Here is a 14,591-nt window from a genome sequence, read left to right on the forward strand (position 1 = left end):
AGACCTGGCGCTTGAGACCTGCCAAAAGAGCTTGCACAGTCAGAAGATGCTGCCTCTGCTGTCACAGCGTCGCTTTGTGCTCCTTTACAACGGCGAGACTACGGACTTGTGGCCGCGCTTGGGGAGCTCGCGTCCACTTAACCGCTTGCCTAACTCTAACCCTAACCCTAACCCTAACCCTAACCCTAACCCTAACCCTAACCCCAACCCTAACCCTCCCCGGCCCACCTGTGAAGTCGCATCCTCTGCGCTTTCCTCAGCACGTGCCGCTATCTCAGAACGGCCTGGTGCACGAAAGTTGATGCCTTCCAGGGGAGCTCCCATATGCATCCCCCGCAAATCGAGGCTGTCTGACTCGAGCAGTAGCTCCATAGTGGAGTCTGAGCCCTCTCTCTGTTCTGGGTCCCCGGAAGGCAGCAGGGACACAGCCAGGGAACCCTCCCTGGGTCCGCCCGAGGAAGAGCGCGAGGAGGAACAGAGAAGCACGAGCCATCGAGGCTCCTAGCAGCCACAGCATCCAGCGGCCCTGCACCTTGCTGTGCCCTCTCCGGGACCTATAAAAGCTACTTTGTGACAAACGCAACCTCTAGAAGCCCGTCCCATCTGGGCGCCCCCAAGCCCTTCTGTCCCTGCTTCTCTATTTGCTCCTTGGTTGTCCTTAGAGGAGGAAGAGGGAAGCATGCAGAATGGGAATGAGTCCTTCAGGAAGGGAAAATCCCCACTGACCTCTTTTTCCTTCTCTGGGGCAGCCCAGCAAATCCTGGGTCCCCATGTGTGGCTCTGTTGTTACTCATTCTGTATGATCCTCCTGAAACTCCATGGCCTTCATGACCTCTGCAACCTGGCACTGGGACCCACCCACTGTTCCATGGAGTCCCTAGGAAAGGTCTTGGATACCCATGGAACTCTGGAAGCCCCACCTTACCCCATTACTATTCTAGTTCATCCTTACCCTGCCCAACACCTTTCTTCTGGCCTTTCAGACACTTTGTGGACTACTATCTATAGCCAAAGCCCCCATTTCCCTATAAATGCCCTGGAACCTGTCAGGCATTAGAGGCACAAAGGAGTTGGCCGTGACAGGGCAGTTCCCAGGAATGACGACTCTTATTAGCGATTAGTGCATTCTCCAATGTTCGTGCTCCCAGTTAGCATGGGGTTTGAAAGGAGAACACTGACCGTCTCAAATCTCTGAGGTGTCCACAACTTATACCAAAGCAGCCAGGACACTGCCTGTAAGTCCATCCAGCCAAACCCTGTCCTACAAAACTCCAAAGAGGACCACCCACAGATTTCCAGAAGGTCCTTCCCAGCTTGAATCCTCTCTTGCATATCCAAGGTGGCAGATGCCTCTTCCCAACCCTTCTGACCTTTAGTGCCAGACTAGTCCCTGTTCTTTTATTTATTTTTATATCTAGTAACACTAAATGACACTATCTTCAGTGGCACCAGAAGAGGGCGTCAGATCTCATTTCGGGTGGTTGTGAGCCATCATGTGGTTGCTGGGATTTGAACTCAGAACCTTCGGAAGAGCAGTCAGTGCTCTTAACCACTGAGCCATCTCTCCAGGCCATCCCTGTTTTGTATTGGAGCAAAATCTCTTAATAGGTAAGGAAATCTTCCTGGCACAGTAGTCTCAACTGTGGCACGGTTTCTAGGATAGAACTGCCTGGCCACCACTAGAGGGCTCTGTCTACAGCCGCTGCTCTGGCAAGGAACCTTTTAATGGGAAAACAAAAGGAACTGAGGCAAAGTGAGGCTCTTAGGTCACAGAAGAAATGATCGTGGAGACCTTACTTTAGTTTGTGAACATCCCACATTTCTCCACCCCCTCTACAACCCTTCTCCATTCAGACTGCCTGTTCCATGCCAGGTGTTTCAGACTACTCTTCCAAGTTCAGTCTTCCTGTTGTGGCCTAGAGCATGAAGTGCAAGGTGCAGTGTAAGCAGTCTTGTCCTTATGTGACCAAGTTCAGTGTCTCCTATAACAGATTGTGGTTCCTCTTGGAAAGAACCTGCCCCAGGCCTGTGGGTCTCTGGGTATCTGTTCTGAAGTCCACTGAAGCTAGGAAAATGACTAGTCTCCCTAGGGCCTAAGTGCCTTGGGCTGTTATTGAGGTCAGGGCAACATTTCTGCAGGCTTCCATGGTGCTACATAGCCATGTCCCTTGGGGACACCTGTCATTGGATTCTCAACTGTACCACCTCCAAGTTCTATTTTCTATAGCCTCACAGTTCCTTGACCAAGTCAGAGCTGTGTCCCTTGATGGCATTACCAATGTCATAAACATTTCTGGTCTCAGCTGCTACATGGAGCTGCAGCCCTGCCTCCTGCCCCCTCCCTCCTTGGGGTGGTGGTAAGATGTCAGCAGAAGTGACAAAGCTCTCAGGAAGGAGATGCTTCCACTGCTGTTGTGGGGACACAGAGCCTCTTCTAAGATCCTGATGTGATAAATGCCCGTTGGCAGTAGCCTATCTGGTTCAAGCAGGGCTTCTGCCAGCTATGGGCTGTCCAAGAGCTTGGGCTACCTGCTACCCTTCATTCCTGACAGCTGCAGAGCATGTCAATGAATAAACATTTCAGATCTGCTGCTGCTCACTCACCCCACAGGAGTAATGGCCCCATCTACTCTCTTCCAGGTCCTCAAGCCCTTAGCCTACATGTAAGTCTCCAGGAGTCCTGAGTTTAGGACCGCATAGAGCTCTAAGGAGTGAAAAGCTGTAGGGCATTTGAGCATCTAGCCACCTGGCAGATTCAAGGTATTCCTCTATTAGGAATATAACAATATGACAGAACCAGGGCTTAGGAGCTGATGGTTGTATCAAGACTGGTCTGGCCTTACATTGGCACTGGGGTTGGTGATCCAAGGAGAATAGGGCTCCTGACAGCTTAACTGTGCCTCCCAACCCTCCTCTCTCTCTCTCTCTCCTTCCCTCCTCTCCTTGGAGGGAATCCTGTGGTCCTACCAGTAGAGTAGTCAAGAAGTTTCCTCCACCACAAGATACAGGGTATTGAGCTGTTCACCCTCTATCTCCTGTTGTCTCTGCAGCCAGCATAGACCTTTACAACACACACACTTAAGCCTTCCTTAGTCAGGATCTGGCGTCTGCCTAAGGGACAGTCTCTGGGATGTGAGCCTAGCCCAGTACAGGGAAGACCTAGAGGTTGTAGTGCCAGTCAGTGGGAGCATACCTCAGCAGCTAGGGACAGTCATTACCCACCTACACCTCAAGGTCTCTAGACAGCTGTCAGGAGCCTGGAGTTGGGGGAGGGGTTGCTGAGTTGTAAAAAGGAAGAGGCATCTCATATGTCAGGCTGGGGCATGTTCCACATGAAGAATGAGAAGTGAGAGGGTGGAGGCTGGGCAGGAGCCACCAGCTGTGGCCGGAAGCATTTCTGGGAACTGAGATGGCCTCTGGGCCTTTATCTGAAACTGAACAAAATTTACAAAATCAAGGTGAAGGGTGTGTGTGTGCGCGTGCGCGCACGCGTGCCCTCACACTTTTTCGTGGTTTTCCGGAAGAACTGGAGAGCACCTACTGTGGGGTAGAGGTTTCTGGAAATTGCAGCAAGGCTTCCCTCCTGCTAGACTAGGCCAAGCAGAGCTGCAGGGTAGCAGCTTGTGTTCTCATGCTAATTGTGTTGGCAGTGCCCCCCCCCTCCCAGTAGGACTAAAGGAAGCCTGTTCCCCGTTGGTTTTTTGACTGGTCAATAAAGTTACCGGTGGCCAATGGCTGGGCAGGGAGACAGAGGCGGGACATTTAGGATTCCTGGGAAGGGATTGAGGAAGAAGAGGGGATTTGGCCACGACCAGAGGGTAGGAGACAGACCACCCTGGAAACAGCTGGCATGTAGGTACAGGGGGAAAGTGGCCCCAGGGAGGGTTGCCCAGCAGGATCTAGGGCAGCAAAGGTGAAATATAGATTTAGTTAAGTATTAACTCATGAATGTTGGAGGTGTGTGTGTGTGTGTGTGTGTGTGTGTGTGTGTAAGCCATTTGGAGTTAGGGAGTGGCCTAGCCATTGACCTGCTTAGGGCACATTAAAAATAAGGCTGAGTGTGTATCTTTCTTTCTGGAATCCAGAGCATTTTAGTGGGTGGTAAGAAGCACGCAAGCACCCATCCGGGAGGGGAGTTTCGAACGGATTAACAACCCACTGCTACACTACACCTAGCTGTTGTGGTTGCCAGACTATGCAGATGGGCAAATACTTCAGAAGGAGGGTGCTGAAGTGGTCTCTGCTTGGATGGTAGGAGGCTTCTGCAGTAGAATATTTTCATCAGGTCCTGTTCCCTACATTCTAGCACCCCTGGATTTCACACTCACCTGCTTGCAGTCATGGGCACTGACCCTCAGCTACAGGCCCTCAGCCTCAGCCCTTGGGACCTGAACAGACCCTGCACAGCTCACAGTTCTTAGTGGAAATCCCCAGATCTAACTCACAGGCTGGCACGGCTCATCTCATGCCCCTGAGGTGGACGTGAGTGGAATGCAGGTTGCTGGCTTCAAGGCAAGGATACAGCAAAGACAACACCCCTCACCCCACCCTGCAGAATCTCCTACCATCTCACTATCACACCCATCAGCCACCCACAGGAGGAGTTTCCAGCAGATGCAGCCTGTGGGTATTTGCACACACGTCATCTGTTTGGGGATGTCCCACCTGTGGTGGTTCCAGTGTAACTGCCTATGGCTCAGAATCTAGAGGTGTGATGGGCAAGTTGGGAGATGCTCCCAGACCTTGCCTCCCTTTCCAGGCTGATTCTAGCCTTGTAGCTCGTATGTGACTCCTCACCCACCCAGTAGGGGACAGAAGAGGCAGTTCCAGGCAATGAGGATGCTGATACATCTCTAAGGGGCTTCATGTGGCCCTGAGCAATTTGTATTCCGATCTCAATGTCGTCCACTTCCATGGCAATTTTTTTCCACCTCCTCTTCCAGTCTCCCCCAGGAGCCTGTGTGTGGATGTGGCTGTTAGCATCAGAGGTTGCAGATCTACCCCACCTCACCCCAAATCCCCCTTTACCTGCTATGAGGTAAGACAGGCGGCATTAAAGTGGGGGATGGGCTGAGTAAATGTCCAGGTGTGCAGATGCCTCAAGTGTGCTGCTGAGATTCCTTCCATCTGGCCTGCTACTCCCTGGACATCAAGCCAAGATGACCTTATTGATTTTTGTTTCCTTTGAGATAGGGTCTCACTATGTAGCTATGGCTATTTTGGAGTTTACTGACCAGTGTGGCCTCAAGCTTTGGAGATCTGAGTGCTTCTGCTTCCCAAGTGCTGGGATTAAAGGTGTGCACTGGCTGAAGATGATGATGATGACTCTTATTCAGTCTTTCTATGAGCAGCCCCAACAACTACCATGAAGTGGGAAAGATGCTTTGCTGGGAGTGCCTCATAGTCTAAACCATCCACTTCAGAGAATTTGCCTCATCCAGATATTGCTCAGTATGGAACCTGACAAAAGCCTAAGTTTGAAGCAGTTAGGCTAGGGCAAATGCCCTAAAGTGCTGTCAAACTCCAATTTCCACAGGCATCGCATCCCAAAGGGCAGTAGCCCAAAACTACATGCTTAACACACGGCTGCCCAATACATACCAGACGGAAGTGAGGGAAATGATTTGAACAAAAAGCCAAGAGAGAGACAGAGCTGGCTCAGCAGTAAGAGCACCTGCTCCTCTCCCAGAGGACCTGGATTCAGTTCCCAGTACCCACATGGTGGCTCACAACTGTCCATATCCCCTGCTCTAAAAAGTTACATATGATACACGGAAACTTACAAAGGTAGAATAAATACACATATAAATTTTACAAAAGAGAAGTGAAGACAGGCATTCAGTATAGAGTATCACTTTCCAAAACCCCCTTAGCTTGATGGTCTCTACTGAGGGTTTGTGGCCAAGATTAACCTTGGCTTGTGCCACCACTACCACCAAGAGGGAGCACTGAGGACAGGCCTCAGATGCTTTTCCCATTAAAATATTAAAGTTTTCATTACATTTATTTGTGTGTGCATGCACGCGGGCGTGTGTGTGTGTGTGTGTGTGTGTGTGTGTGTGTGTGTGTGTAGGCAAGTGGGAAGTCAGAGGATAATTTGTTGGCATTAGCAGAATCTCCTACTATGGTTCCCAGAAATCAAACTCAGCTCATCAGGCTTAGAGGCAGGAGGCTTTCTTTGTCTGCCAAGATATTTCACTAGACTGCCTTCTTAGTTTCATACTCTGGAAATGACTGTGGGCATAGGATGACAAAGGGTGTCCCTCAATGCAGCTCCGGGCTCCTTGCTTTCCTCCGTCCTTAGGACACAGCCACTCAGGGTTACTAGACAAGTATTTATTCTTGTACAAGATCTTGTGCTAAACTTGGTGCTCTTGGTGGGCCCAAAGACCCTACTCCAACAGAGCTGTCAAATGAGAAAGGCAGCCATAGGGCCCAATTGTAACTCACCACTATCATATACCCACTTCCGCCATTGTCGAGGGGAGCAGGGCCAGGCCCAGGGAAGGATGCAGAACATGGCCCCTGCTTTCACCAAGGGTATATCTGGGCAAGTCTTGTAGCGTCTGGCTTGGGGCGCAGAGGAAGAACAGGCCTCATGGCCACCGGTCCCCCAGATGACACTTTTCCTCCATCTGCTCCCCACGTTCCTCCTCAGGGAACTGGAAGCTGCAAGCATCCTCAGCTGACAACTGCACCTCCACGAATGGCGGGGTCTCTGTAGTAAAACTATGGTAAGTGAGGGGCCTGAGACACATTTTCCCCTTCCCTGGGACACAACTGACCTCGGGGACACATGTGTTGCCTCCTCAGCTGCCATATGTGCAGGCCGAGCTGGACTGTGGTTAGGAAGAAAATGCATGCAGCCATGACCAGGAAGATGACAGTCAAATGGCCATATTGCTCAGTGGGCAGTGGCTCCGGGATGCACACAGCATCATGGGTCTTGTTCCCAGGGAACATGGTGAGAAATCCAAACTGAGAACAGCTGGGACACAGACAGACATTGTCAGGATTGGTTACCAAAGCGACCACACTAGAAGGACTGCTGTCCTCTAAGCCATTTGGGAGATGAATGGGGGTTCTTTGGTGGTCACTACAAGGGAGGGATAGGGGAGGCTTTCTCAGAATGGGCCTAGGCTACTCATCCAGGACTTACTTGGTCCAAAGTCTGCAGTGACCGTCACGACCTGCGGAGAAGGTGCCCATAGCACAGTCAACACACTGGAAGCCAAACACAATATCCCCTGTGGATAGACAGACTATTAGGGCCACTGAAGTTAATGAAGAAGGAGTCAGACAAGGGTCTATCTATTCACCAGGTCTAGGGCCTGAATAAGCTATTGCTTACCATGTGTGCCTATTCTAGAACTGGCATGATACATTGGTCCCTATGAAGACGGACAGGATTGGTGGTAAGACCTGACCATAGTCAGAATAATAGTCTGAGAGCAGACCAGCACCTACAGCCTCTCACAAACATCCCTGAGAAGACATCAGCACCCTCATGATGGAGAAGTCCAGCCTAAGAAGAAGGGCTCGGGTACCCAGAGACCACTTGACCCACCTATCCCTTCTAGAGTCTAGGATGTAGGTCTTTGCCTACCTAAAAGATGCACCCATGAGAGCTCTATCTGCAAACATTCTTACATGTCTACACATGCTCACTGGGTATATCAGCTTGGCCCTAGGTCCAACTCATGATTGTCTTGTGGCTTTTATCAGTCTCCTAGGAACATACCTTGAGACTCCACCCTCTGGCCTGGTTGGCAGGGGTAGTGCTTGCAGATCTTGCACTGAGGGTCTCCACAGTGGTACTCAGGTGTGACACATATGCACCTTTCTTTTGGACAGTCCTCCTTGCCTGGACAAGAATAAGAGCCTCAGCCATTAGACAGAGCCCCTTCTCCAGAGCTTCTACTGATCCTTCAAGTATTTAGGGTGCTATGGCTCCATTCTCAATCAACCCCAATTGCAAGACCCTAAGCTTTGTCTAGTTCAGTGTTCCATTTCAGTTGGCTGACAGCTAGTATACATACCTCCCACTGCTCTAAAGTTGTGGTTTCGTAAGTTACATTGGATGTGGGAGTCACATGGGGCTTCCTATGGGCCCTGGGCCCATGCTGCCCCATTCTCACCCCATATCGTCCCTCAAGGGACTAGAACAACCTCATCAGCTGCCTTCACTGATATCCACATCTCTATCACAGAGACATGGGGCTTCAGAGCTGCCCCATTCTATACCAGAAGTGTGGCAAGGTGAAGTGCTGAGATATTTTTCTTTGGTCCACAGACTGTCCTATACCTACAATTGTAAGTCGCAGTCAGTGGACAAACCAGAGGAAATGTTGAGACTCCAACCCAGACAAAGAGTAGCTTCAGTGATGGCTAAGGTTTGATCCACCTAACAGATGGTCCTCTTTCATCTTGGATCCCAGATCCTTCTTGAGGGAAAAGTTTCCAGCCTCTTTTGCCTCTGCTCCCACATTCCGAGAGGAAGTTGTCCCTCTACCTCCTTCTCAGAGCTCCAGACTCAAAAGTTTACCTACCAACTCACATGTGCCCTGTGCCCAGCCTCCTTATATGAGTGTAGGGAAGGGTGCTGCTGTACATCCTGACTCCCACTCTCCTCCTTGCCTTACCTGGAGCATACAGGCTGCAGCAGCGAGTGTTGTTGCCAGTTCCATTCTGGACCCTGCCAGGGCCACAGCTAGGCTCCTCAACTACACTCGGCTGACCTAGGTCCAGCACACAGATCAGCGAGACTCCATACAGCATGGCCCATGCCCCCATAGTGCTTCTCCCGAGTCTTCTGTTAGCTGATTTCAGGAGTTCCCGCTCCAACTTGCCTTGTCTCTGCCTCTGCCTCTGCCTCTGTCCCCACCCCTCAGACTGGGCTTCAGGCCAGCTCCACCTCCAGCTTCCGGCAGACATCTGAGGTGTTTGTAAAGGCCTTCTGTGAAGTGTAGAGCAAAGCTATCACCTTTCTGGACATCTCCTAAACCCCTACAAGCCTCTTCCAACTCCAGCATACTCGCCCTGGCTAGGCTACAGAGGAAAAGGATGCCCATTCACACGTGCCACTGCTGCCACCTGTGGGCACCCCTTATTGTTGTATAAAACTACCCCCTTTCCCCTTCTGCCCCAGGAAGTTCCTCTAAGCCTGGGAAACTAGGAGAGCCAGTGAGAGGAGTCCAGAGCACACACCATGCCTCTCTAAGAAGGTCATCATAAAGTAGGTATTCCTAGCAAGCACATGAAGCCATGGGCAGTGTGGCTTGCCCAGGTCTAGCCTTGGCAGTTCCAGCTTGGTTCTCTTGGCTCTCCCTGGAGCCACTTTTGTTCACCTCCTCACACAATTTTAGACAACAAGAAAGGAGTCCCAGATACAGGTGAGCCTCATTTTCTTGAACGTGGCCAGCATGGCTCTGACAGGCCTTGCCCTTCTCTTCCATTCCCTCTGCCTGGCTAGATTACATCCCTAAACTCAGGGTTACCTAGCCACCAAGGTCTTTTCTCTTATTTGGCCATTTCCTCCTCCTGAGGCTGACTACCAAGGTTCAGCTATCAAAGTATTGAAGTCCAGCAATCAAAAACCCCCTTTGGTTCAACTAATTAACACGCCCAATTAAAATATACCACTGCATCCTAATCTATTCTAACACAGGCCTCCCCTTTTTCTCTTCTTAAAAATTACATGTGAAGCCGGGCATGGAGGCGCATGCCTTTAAACCCAGCACTTGGGAGTCAGAGGCAGGCGGATTTCTAAGTTCAAAGCCAGCCTGGTCTACAAAATGAGTTCCAGGACAGCCAGGGCTATACAGAGAAACTCTTTCTCAAAAAACAAACAAACAAACAAACAAAAATTACATGTGAAAGGTCATTTGCTGCTGTTTTTGTGCCTGAGTCAGAAAACAACCACTTTAATTTTTCTTCTCTGCTTAATAAAGAATCTCTCTGTGAAAACAGGTGTTTGTATGTAGTTTTTGCCTAATCTAGGGTCTGAAAGAGAACCAATGCTGTGCTAGGTGTCTCCTAACAGTTTCTTCATGTGGCCACTGACGGGTTCTGGAACCCTGCCTCTATCAGGTATCCTCTCTGTTGTACTCAGCCTTACTTCCCACATCTTCCAGTTGAATAACCACAGGGAAACATAGTGAGGACTTTTGGGAGGACTGAGGGTGAATTTGGACATCTCAGGATATAACTGTGGTGTAACTTTAATTTTTTCACCCTTACTTTTAATGATGGTGCTTAAATGCGTTACCTTCCCTTGTAGCCCACCACCCACCAGACATAGTGGAAAAGAAAGAAAGGACACAGGGGAAGTGGATCTGTTTAGAAAGGTTCTTTGGAGCAACTCCTGTCTGTGTTGTCTGGAAATCGGCAGTTCAGTTCATAGGTTAGCAGGCAGTGGCAGCTAGATCTACTCGCAAACACTTCACAGATACACCAGTTCAGTAGAGTCAGGTTAGCAACAGCGGTGACATGCCCTAGCAGAGACAGCCAGGCCAGCAAGGACTAACAGAAACACTAGAAGTTCTCAGCTCTGTCTCTCTCAGGGAAGCAAAGATCAGTGAAGACTCAAGACATATGAGCATTGTACAGCTAGCTGTATCAGCAAGCCAAGCTCTCTCCATCACTCGGTGGAGTCCTATTTTTATTCCCTCCAAATATCATGTGTCCTCCACGTGCTGAAGCAAAGCATGCCTGTAATTAGCAAAGAATCCTTCATCACCTGTCCTTTCATGTGCTTGCTTTAGCAGAACATCCTCTCTCCTGTGTCTGCTTCAGTGAAACATTCCTTCAAGAGTCTGCCTTAGCTTTTCACACCTGTGTCCACTTTAATGAAACATTCCTTCAACGTGTTTGCCCCAGCAAAACACCATCCAACCGCCTTTCCAAAGAACCCTTAAGTTTCCTCTTCACTATGGTTGTGTTCACAGATGGGGGGTGTGGAGACCATTGTGATTGTGATAGACCCGGGAAACCTGGTCTGACACCCTTTTAAACGGCAGTTGGAGGAGGCTAAGGAAGTAAAAAAGTTGAAGTTGCCAGCTAACTATGCAACCCCTTTTGTTCTCTGGTGTCAGGTGTGTAAGCTTCTTGAGGGGCAGCCCGGGTCTCTGCAGGGTATTGAGGGGGCTCTGGGTATTCTACTCTAGGTTTACCTCAGCAGAACCTCTTTTATTATTTTTTATATGTATATGCATTGGTATTTTACCTGCACGTATGTCTGTGCAAGGATGTTAGATCTGGAAGTTACAGATAGTTGTGAGTGGGTGCTGGAAATTGAGCCTTGGTCCTCTAGAAGAGTCGTCAGTGCTCTTAATCACTGAGCTATCTCTACAGCCCCCCAGAACCTCTTCTTTGAGAAACTTATGCAGTTCCTGGCCAAGGAGGTGAGTCTGGTTACAAGGACAGAAGGAAAGCCACATGCTTTGACTCTACATAAAGGTGCCGAGGGCCCCAGTACAGGGGAATGCCAGGGCCAGGAAGCGGGAGTGGGTGGGTTGAGGAGCAGGGCAGGGGGAGGGTATAGGGGACTTTCGGGATAGCATTTGAAATGTAAATGAAGAAAATATCTAATAAAAATTGTTTTAAAAATAAATTAAAAAATTTTTAAAGATTACAAATTTTATCTACCAAAATTAAGTAAACATAGAACAAATTTCAAAAAAATTATATATTATTCCTTATAATTTAAAAAAATTCAAGGGATGCTCATTTTGGTAGCACTTGTACAAAAATTGGGACATTACAAAAATTAGCACCGTCCCTGTGCAAGGATGACACAAAAATCCATGAGGCACTCCATATTTGGGGCTGAACACTTTTTTTTTTTTTTTTTTTTTTTTTTTTTTGAGACAGGGTTTCTCTGTGTAGCCCTGGCTGTCCTGGGACTCACTCTGTAGAGCAGGCTGGCCTCGAACTCAGAAATCCACCTGCCTCTGCCTCCCAAGTGCTGGGATTAAAGGCGTGCACCACCACTGCCCAGCGTGGTGCACACTTTTAATTACAGCAGAAGGCTGTTGGATTTAATCTCAGGAGGCAGAGGCAGGTGTATTTCTAAATTTGAGGCTAGCCTGGTCTATATGGTGAGATAGTTCCAAGACAGTCAAAGTTACGAAGAGGGTCCTGTCTCAAACAAACAAACAAAAACTTAAGAGGTCAGCCAGAACCATGTCTTAATAGTATTGCCTTAACCCTAGAGTGCAATGTGTGCACATGGTATGTCCTACCAACCATGATATCCTCACACTGGGGATCCCTGTTCTCTAGGCAAGACATGCAATGTACTTTAGAGGTGTCCCATTGGAGTTTGGGCATTGGTGTCGTGTTCTAGCTCAGCCGTGGGCAAAGTCCTCTTGATATAGACTTGCAAGGCAACTCAGATTCTGAAGTGCAGACTGTTAATTAGCTCAATGGCTTCCAGGAGATACAGTGCTCCTGTACTAACCACACAAGGACCACAAAGATCAAAAGATACAGGTTCTATACCTGAGGAGATGTTTTCAGGCTGATGACATCAGCAAATGTCAGCACCTATGTCAGACTTCCTGTCCCACCCACTTCTAGGTACCTACTGCCAGCGACTACTACCAAGAACAAGCAGCTTCCAAAACTGGATGGTGGGCAGAGTTATTTTTATCTACTCACTGTTATCTCCTTTATTTTATGAGCAGCTCCCTGTGTTTCCTTGTGGTTTGTTTCACAGGATTCAGTGAACATGTTCCAAGCAGCAGAGGGTCCTGGCAGTTCGACCCTGTGGGGAATTCCCAGACTGACATGGGGCCTCAGTAAAGGGAGTTTTTGAGATAAGGTGGGGGTATAGAGAATGTACTTTGGGACAGCACCAGAATGAAAAGAAAGTAAACCCAGGCATAGATATTGGGTGTTCAATTCGGGAAGAGGTTCAGCAGCCCAAAAATGAGGCAGCTGGAAGACTGGAGGCCTGAGCTCAATAGGAGGAGGCATAGGTGTGATCTGCCTAGTGTGGAGGTGACATTTCTTCCCTACAATCCCTAACCTTCCAAACCTCACAGCATTCTTCTTCCAACCCTCTCCAGCTTCCTGTTGGCCTCTGTAGGCATGGACTTCCTTATGGGCTGGAGGTTGCCGATTGGTCTTTTACTCCACCCCCAGACTTAAGGTGTGGTTGTACACAGGCACCCAACGAAGGGCATTTAGTAGTTCAGTGGGTGTTTCCTTTGGCTGGGGGCTGCTGAATGCAGAAGTGGTGGCTTAAGTTCATCATATCTGGCCACAGGTAGGCCAAGTAAAAAAAGATGGGGAGGTTGACCAAATGTTCCTATAACATCAGGTCAGTGACCTCCAGTGGCAAGAGGCAGGAAACAGCCATCTTTACATCTTCTTATGCTTCCTCTGCCTCAAAGTACAGCTGACACAGCACAGCACTCCTACACACCCCACCAGGATGTCTAGTGACTTTTTTTGGTTTTTGTTTTGGTGCTCATTTGTTTGTTTTGAGACAGGGTCTCACTATGTAGTCCTGGCCAACCTGAAACTCACTATGTGGATCAGGCTGGTCTCCAGCTCACAGATCCAACTGCCTCTGTCTTCCCAGTATTGGGATTAAATGTATGTGCCACCACATTTGGCCATATAGTGACTCTTTTTTAAAATTACATATTTATTATTAATTTTATGTGCATTGGTGTTGTCTGTGTGTATCTCTGAGGCTGTTGGCTCCTTTGCAGCTGGAGTTACAGATAGTGGTGAGCTGCCATGTGGGTGCTGGGAATTGAACCAGGGTCCCCTGGAAGAGCAACAAGTGCTCTTAATTGCTGAGCCATATTTCCAGCCCTACATCTAGTTGACTCTTAACATGTACTACATGACACCAATCTTTGCCCTTTTGGCTTCTGGTTTTATTTGATTATGCATAACTGTTGTTGTGGGTTGGTTCTAATGCTATTTGTGTTAATTTGATTCTCAAAATCCCACAGGACCCTGCACATCTACACTGAGGGTCCCTGCCCCCAGTTGGCTCCGATTAGGAAATAAAGTTGCCAGTGGCCAATGGCTTGGCAGGGAGACAGAGGTGGGACTCTTAGGATTCCAGAGCAAGAAATGCAGAGGAAAGAGGAAGAGGGGATTCAGCCATGACAAGGGTGTAGGAGACAGACCACACAGGGAAGGTACAGGAGGGAGAGATGGCCAAAATGTACATGCAAAGGGAAAAGTGGTCCCAGGAGGGCTGCCCAGAAGGGTTCAGAGCAGCAAAGACAAATTTAGTAAGTATTACCTCGGAATATCAGAGGGACTGTGTTAACCATGTGGAGGTTCAAGAGTGACCCAGCCATTGTGGTAGTTAAGGCATATTAAAATACAAAGGTTGAGGGCTAGAGAGATGGATCAGCAGCTAATAGCACTAACTGCTCTTCCAGAAGTCCTGCGTTCAAATCCTAGCAACCACATGGTGGCTCACAACCATCTGTAAAGGGATCTGATGCCCTCTTCTAGTTGTCTGAAGACAGCTACTGTATACTCATATACATAAAATAAATAAAATCTTTTAAAAAAAAATACAAAGGTTGTGTGTGTGTGTGTTTCACTCACTCATGAAT

The 14,591-nt window shown here is 48.8% G+C and overlaps 2 protein-coding genes and 1 non-coding gene across 5 annotated transcripts in view; 2 read left to right on the plus strand and 1 right to left on the minus strand.

The window, feature by feature from the left end:
• Ttll10 (tubulin tyrosine ligase like 10) overlaps positions 1 to 2,603 on the plus strand; it is a 27,427-nt gene extending 24,824 nt beyond the window's left edge. For all 3 annotated transcript variants that reach the window (XM_029476630.2, XM_029476628.2, XM_029476629.2), the window contains one exon: positions 3 to 2,603. In XM_029476630.2, the coding sequence (XP_029332490.2) occupies positions 3 to 505 (503 nt within the window). In that variant the 3' untranslated portion in view covers positions 506 to 2,603. The remainder of the gene's footprint in view (positions 1 to 2) is intronic.
• A 2,922-nt stretch (positions 2,604 to 5,525) lies between these two features.
• On the minus strand, positions 5,526 to 9,074 carry Tnfrsf18 (TNF receptor superfamily member 18). Its single transcript, XM_021161331.2, has 5 exons — positions 8,643 to 9,074; positions 7,742 to 7,864; positions 7,160 to 7,247; positions 6,786 to 6,988; positions 5,526 to 6,718 (listed from the first exon to the last, which is right to left on the minus strand). The coding sequence occupies exons 1-5, from the start codon at positions 8,932 to 8,934 to the stop codon at positions 6,597 to 6,599; spliced, it is 828 nt and encodes a 275-aa protein (XP_021016990.2). The 5' UTR covers positions 8,935 to 9,074; the 3' UTR covers positions 5,526 to 6,596.
• A 2,646-nt stretch (positions 9,075 to 11,720) lies between these two features.
• On the plus strand, positions 11,721 to 11,824 carry LOC115030927 (U6 spliceosomal RNA). Its single transcript, XR_003836526.1, has one exon. It is a non-coding gene; the product is annotated as a U6 spliceosomal RNA (small nuclear RNA).
• The last annotated feature ends 2,767 nt before the right edge of the window (positions 11,825 to 14,591 follow it).

This window comes from Mus caroli, unplaced genomic scaffold, assembly GCF_978045245.1.
Source record: "Mus caroli unplaced genomic scaffold, Mus_caroli_1 scaffold_6, whole genome shotgun sequence".
Lineage (NCBI taxonomy): Eukaryota > Metazoa > Chordata > Mammalia > Rodentia > Muridae > Mus > Mus caroli.

Excerpts from the sequence above, each read along its gene's own strand:
- Tnfrsf18 (XM_021161331.2), bottom strand. The coding sequence starts at position 8,934 with ATGTCTGCCGGAAGCTGGAGGTGGAGCTGGCCTGAAGCCCAGTCTGAG. Across the intron at positions 6,989-7,159 it reads CACTGCAGACTTTGGACCAA|CTGTTCTCAGTTTGGATTTC; the intron begins GTAAGTCCTGGA and ends TCTGTGTCCCAG. Across the intron at positions 6,719-6,785 it reads GCAACACATGTGTCCCCGAG|AGACCCCGCCATTCGTGGAG; the intron begins GTCAGTTGTGTC and ends GTTTTACTACAG.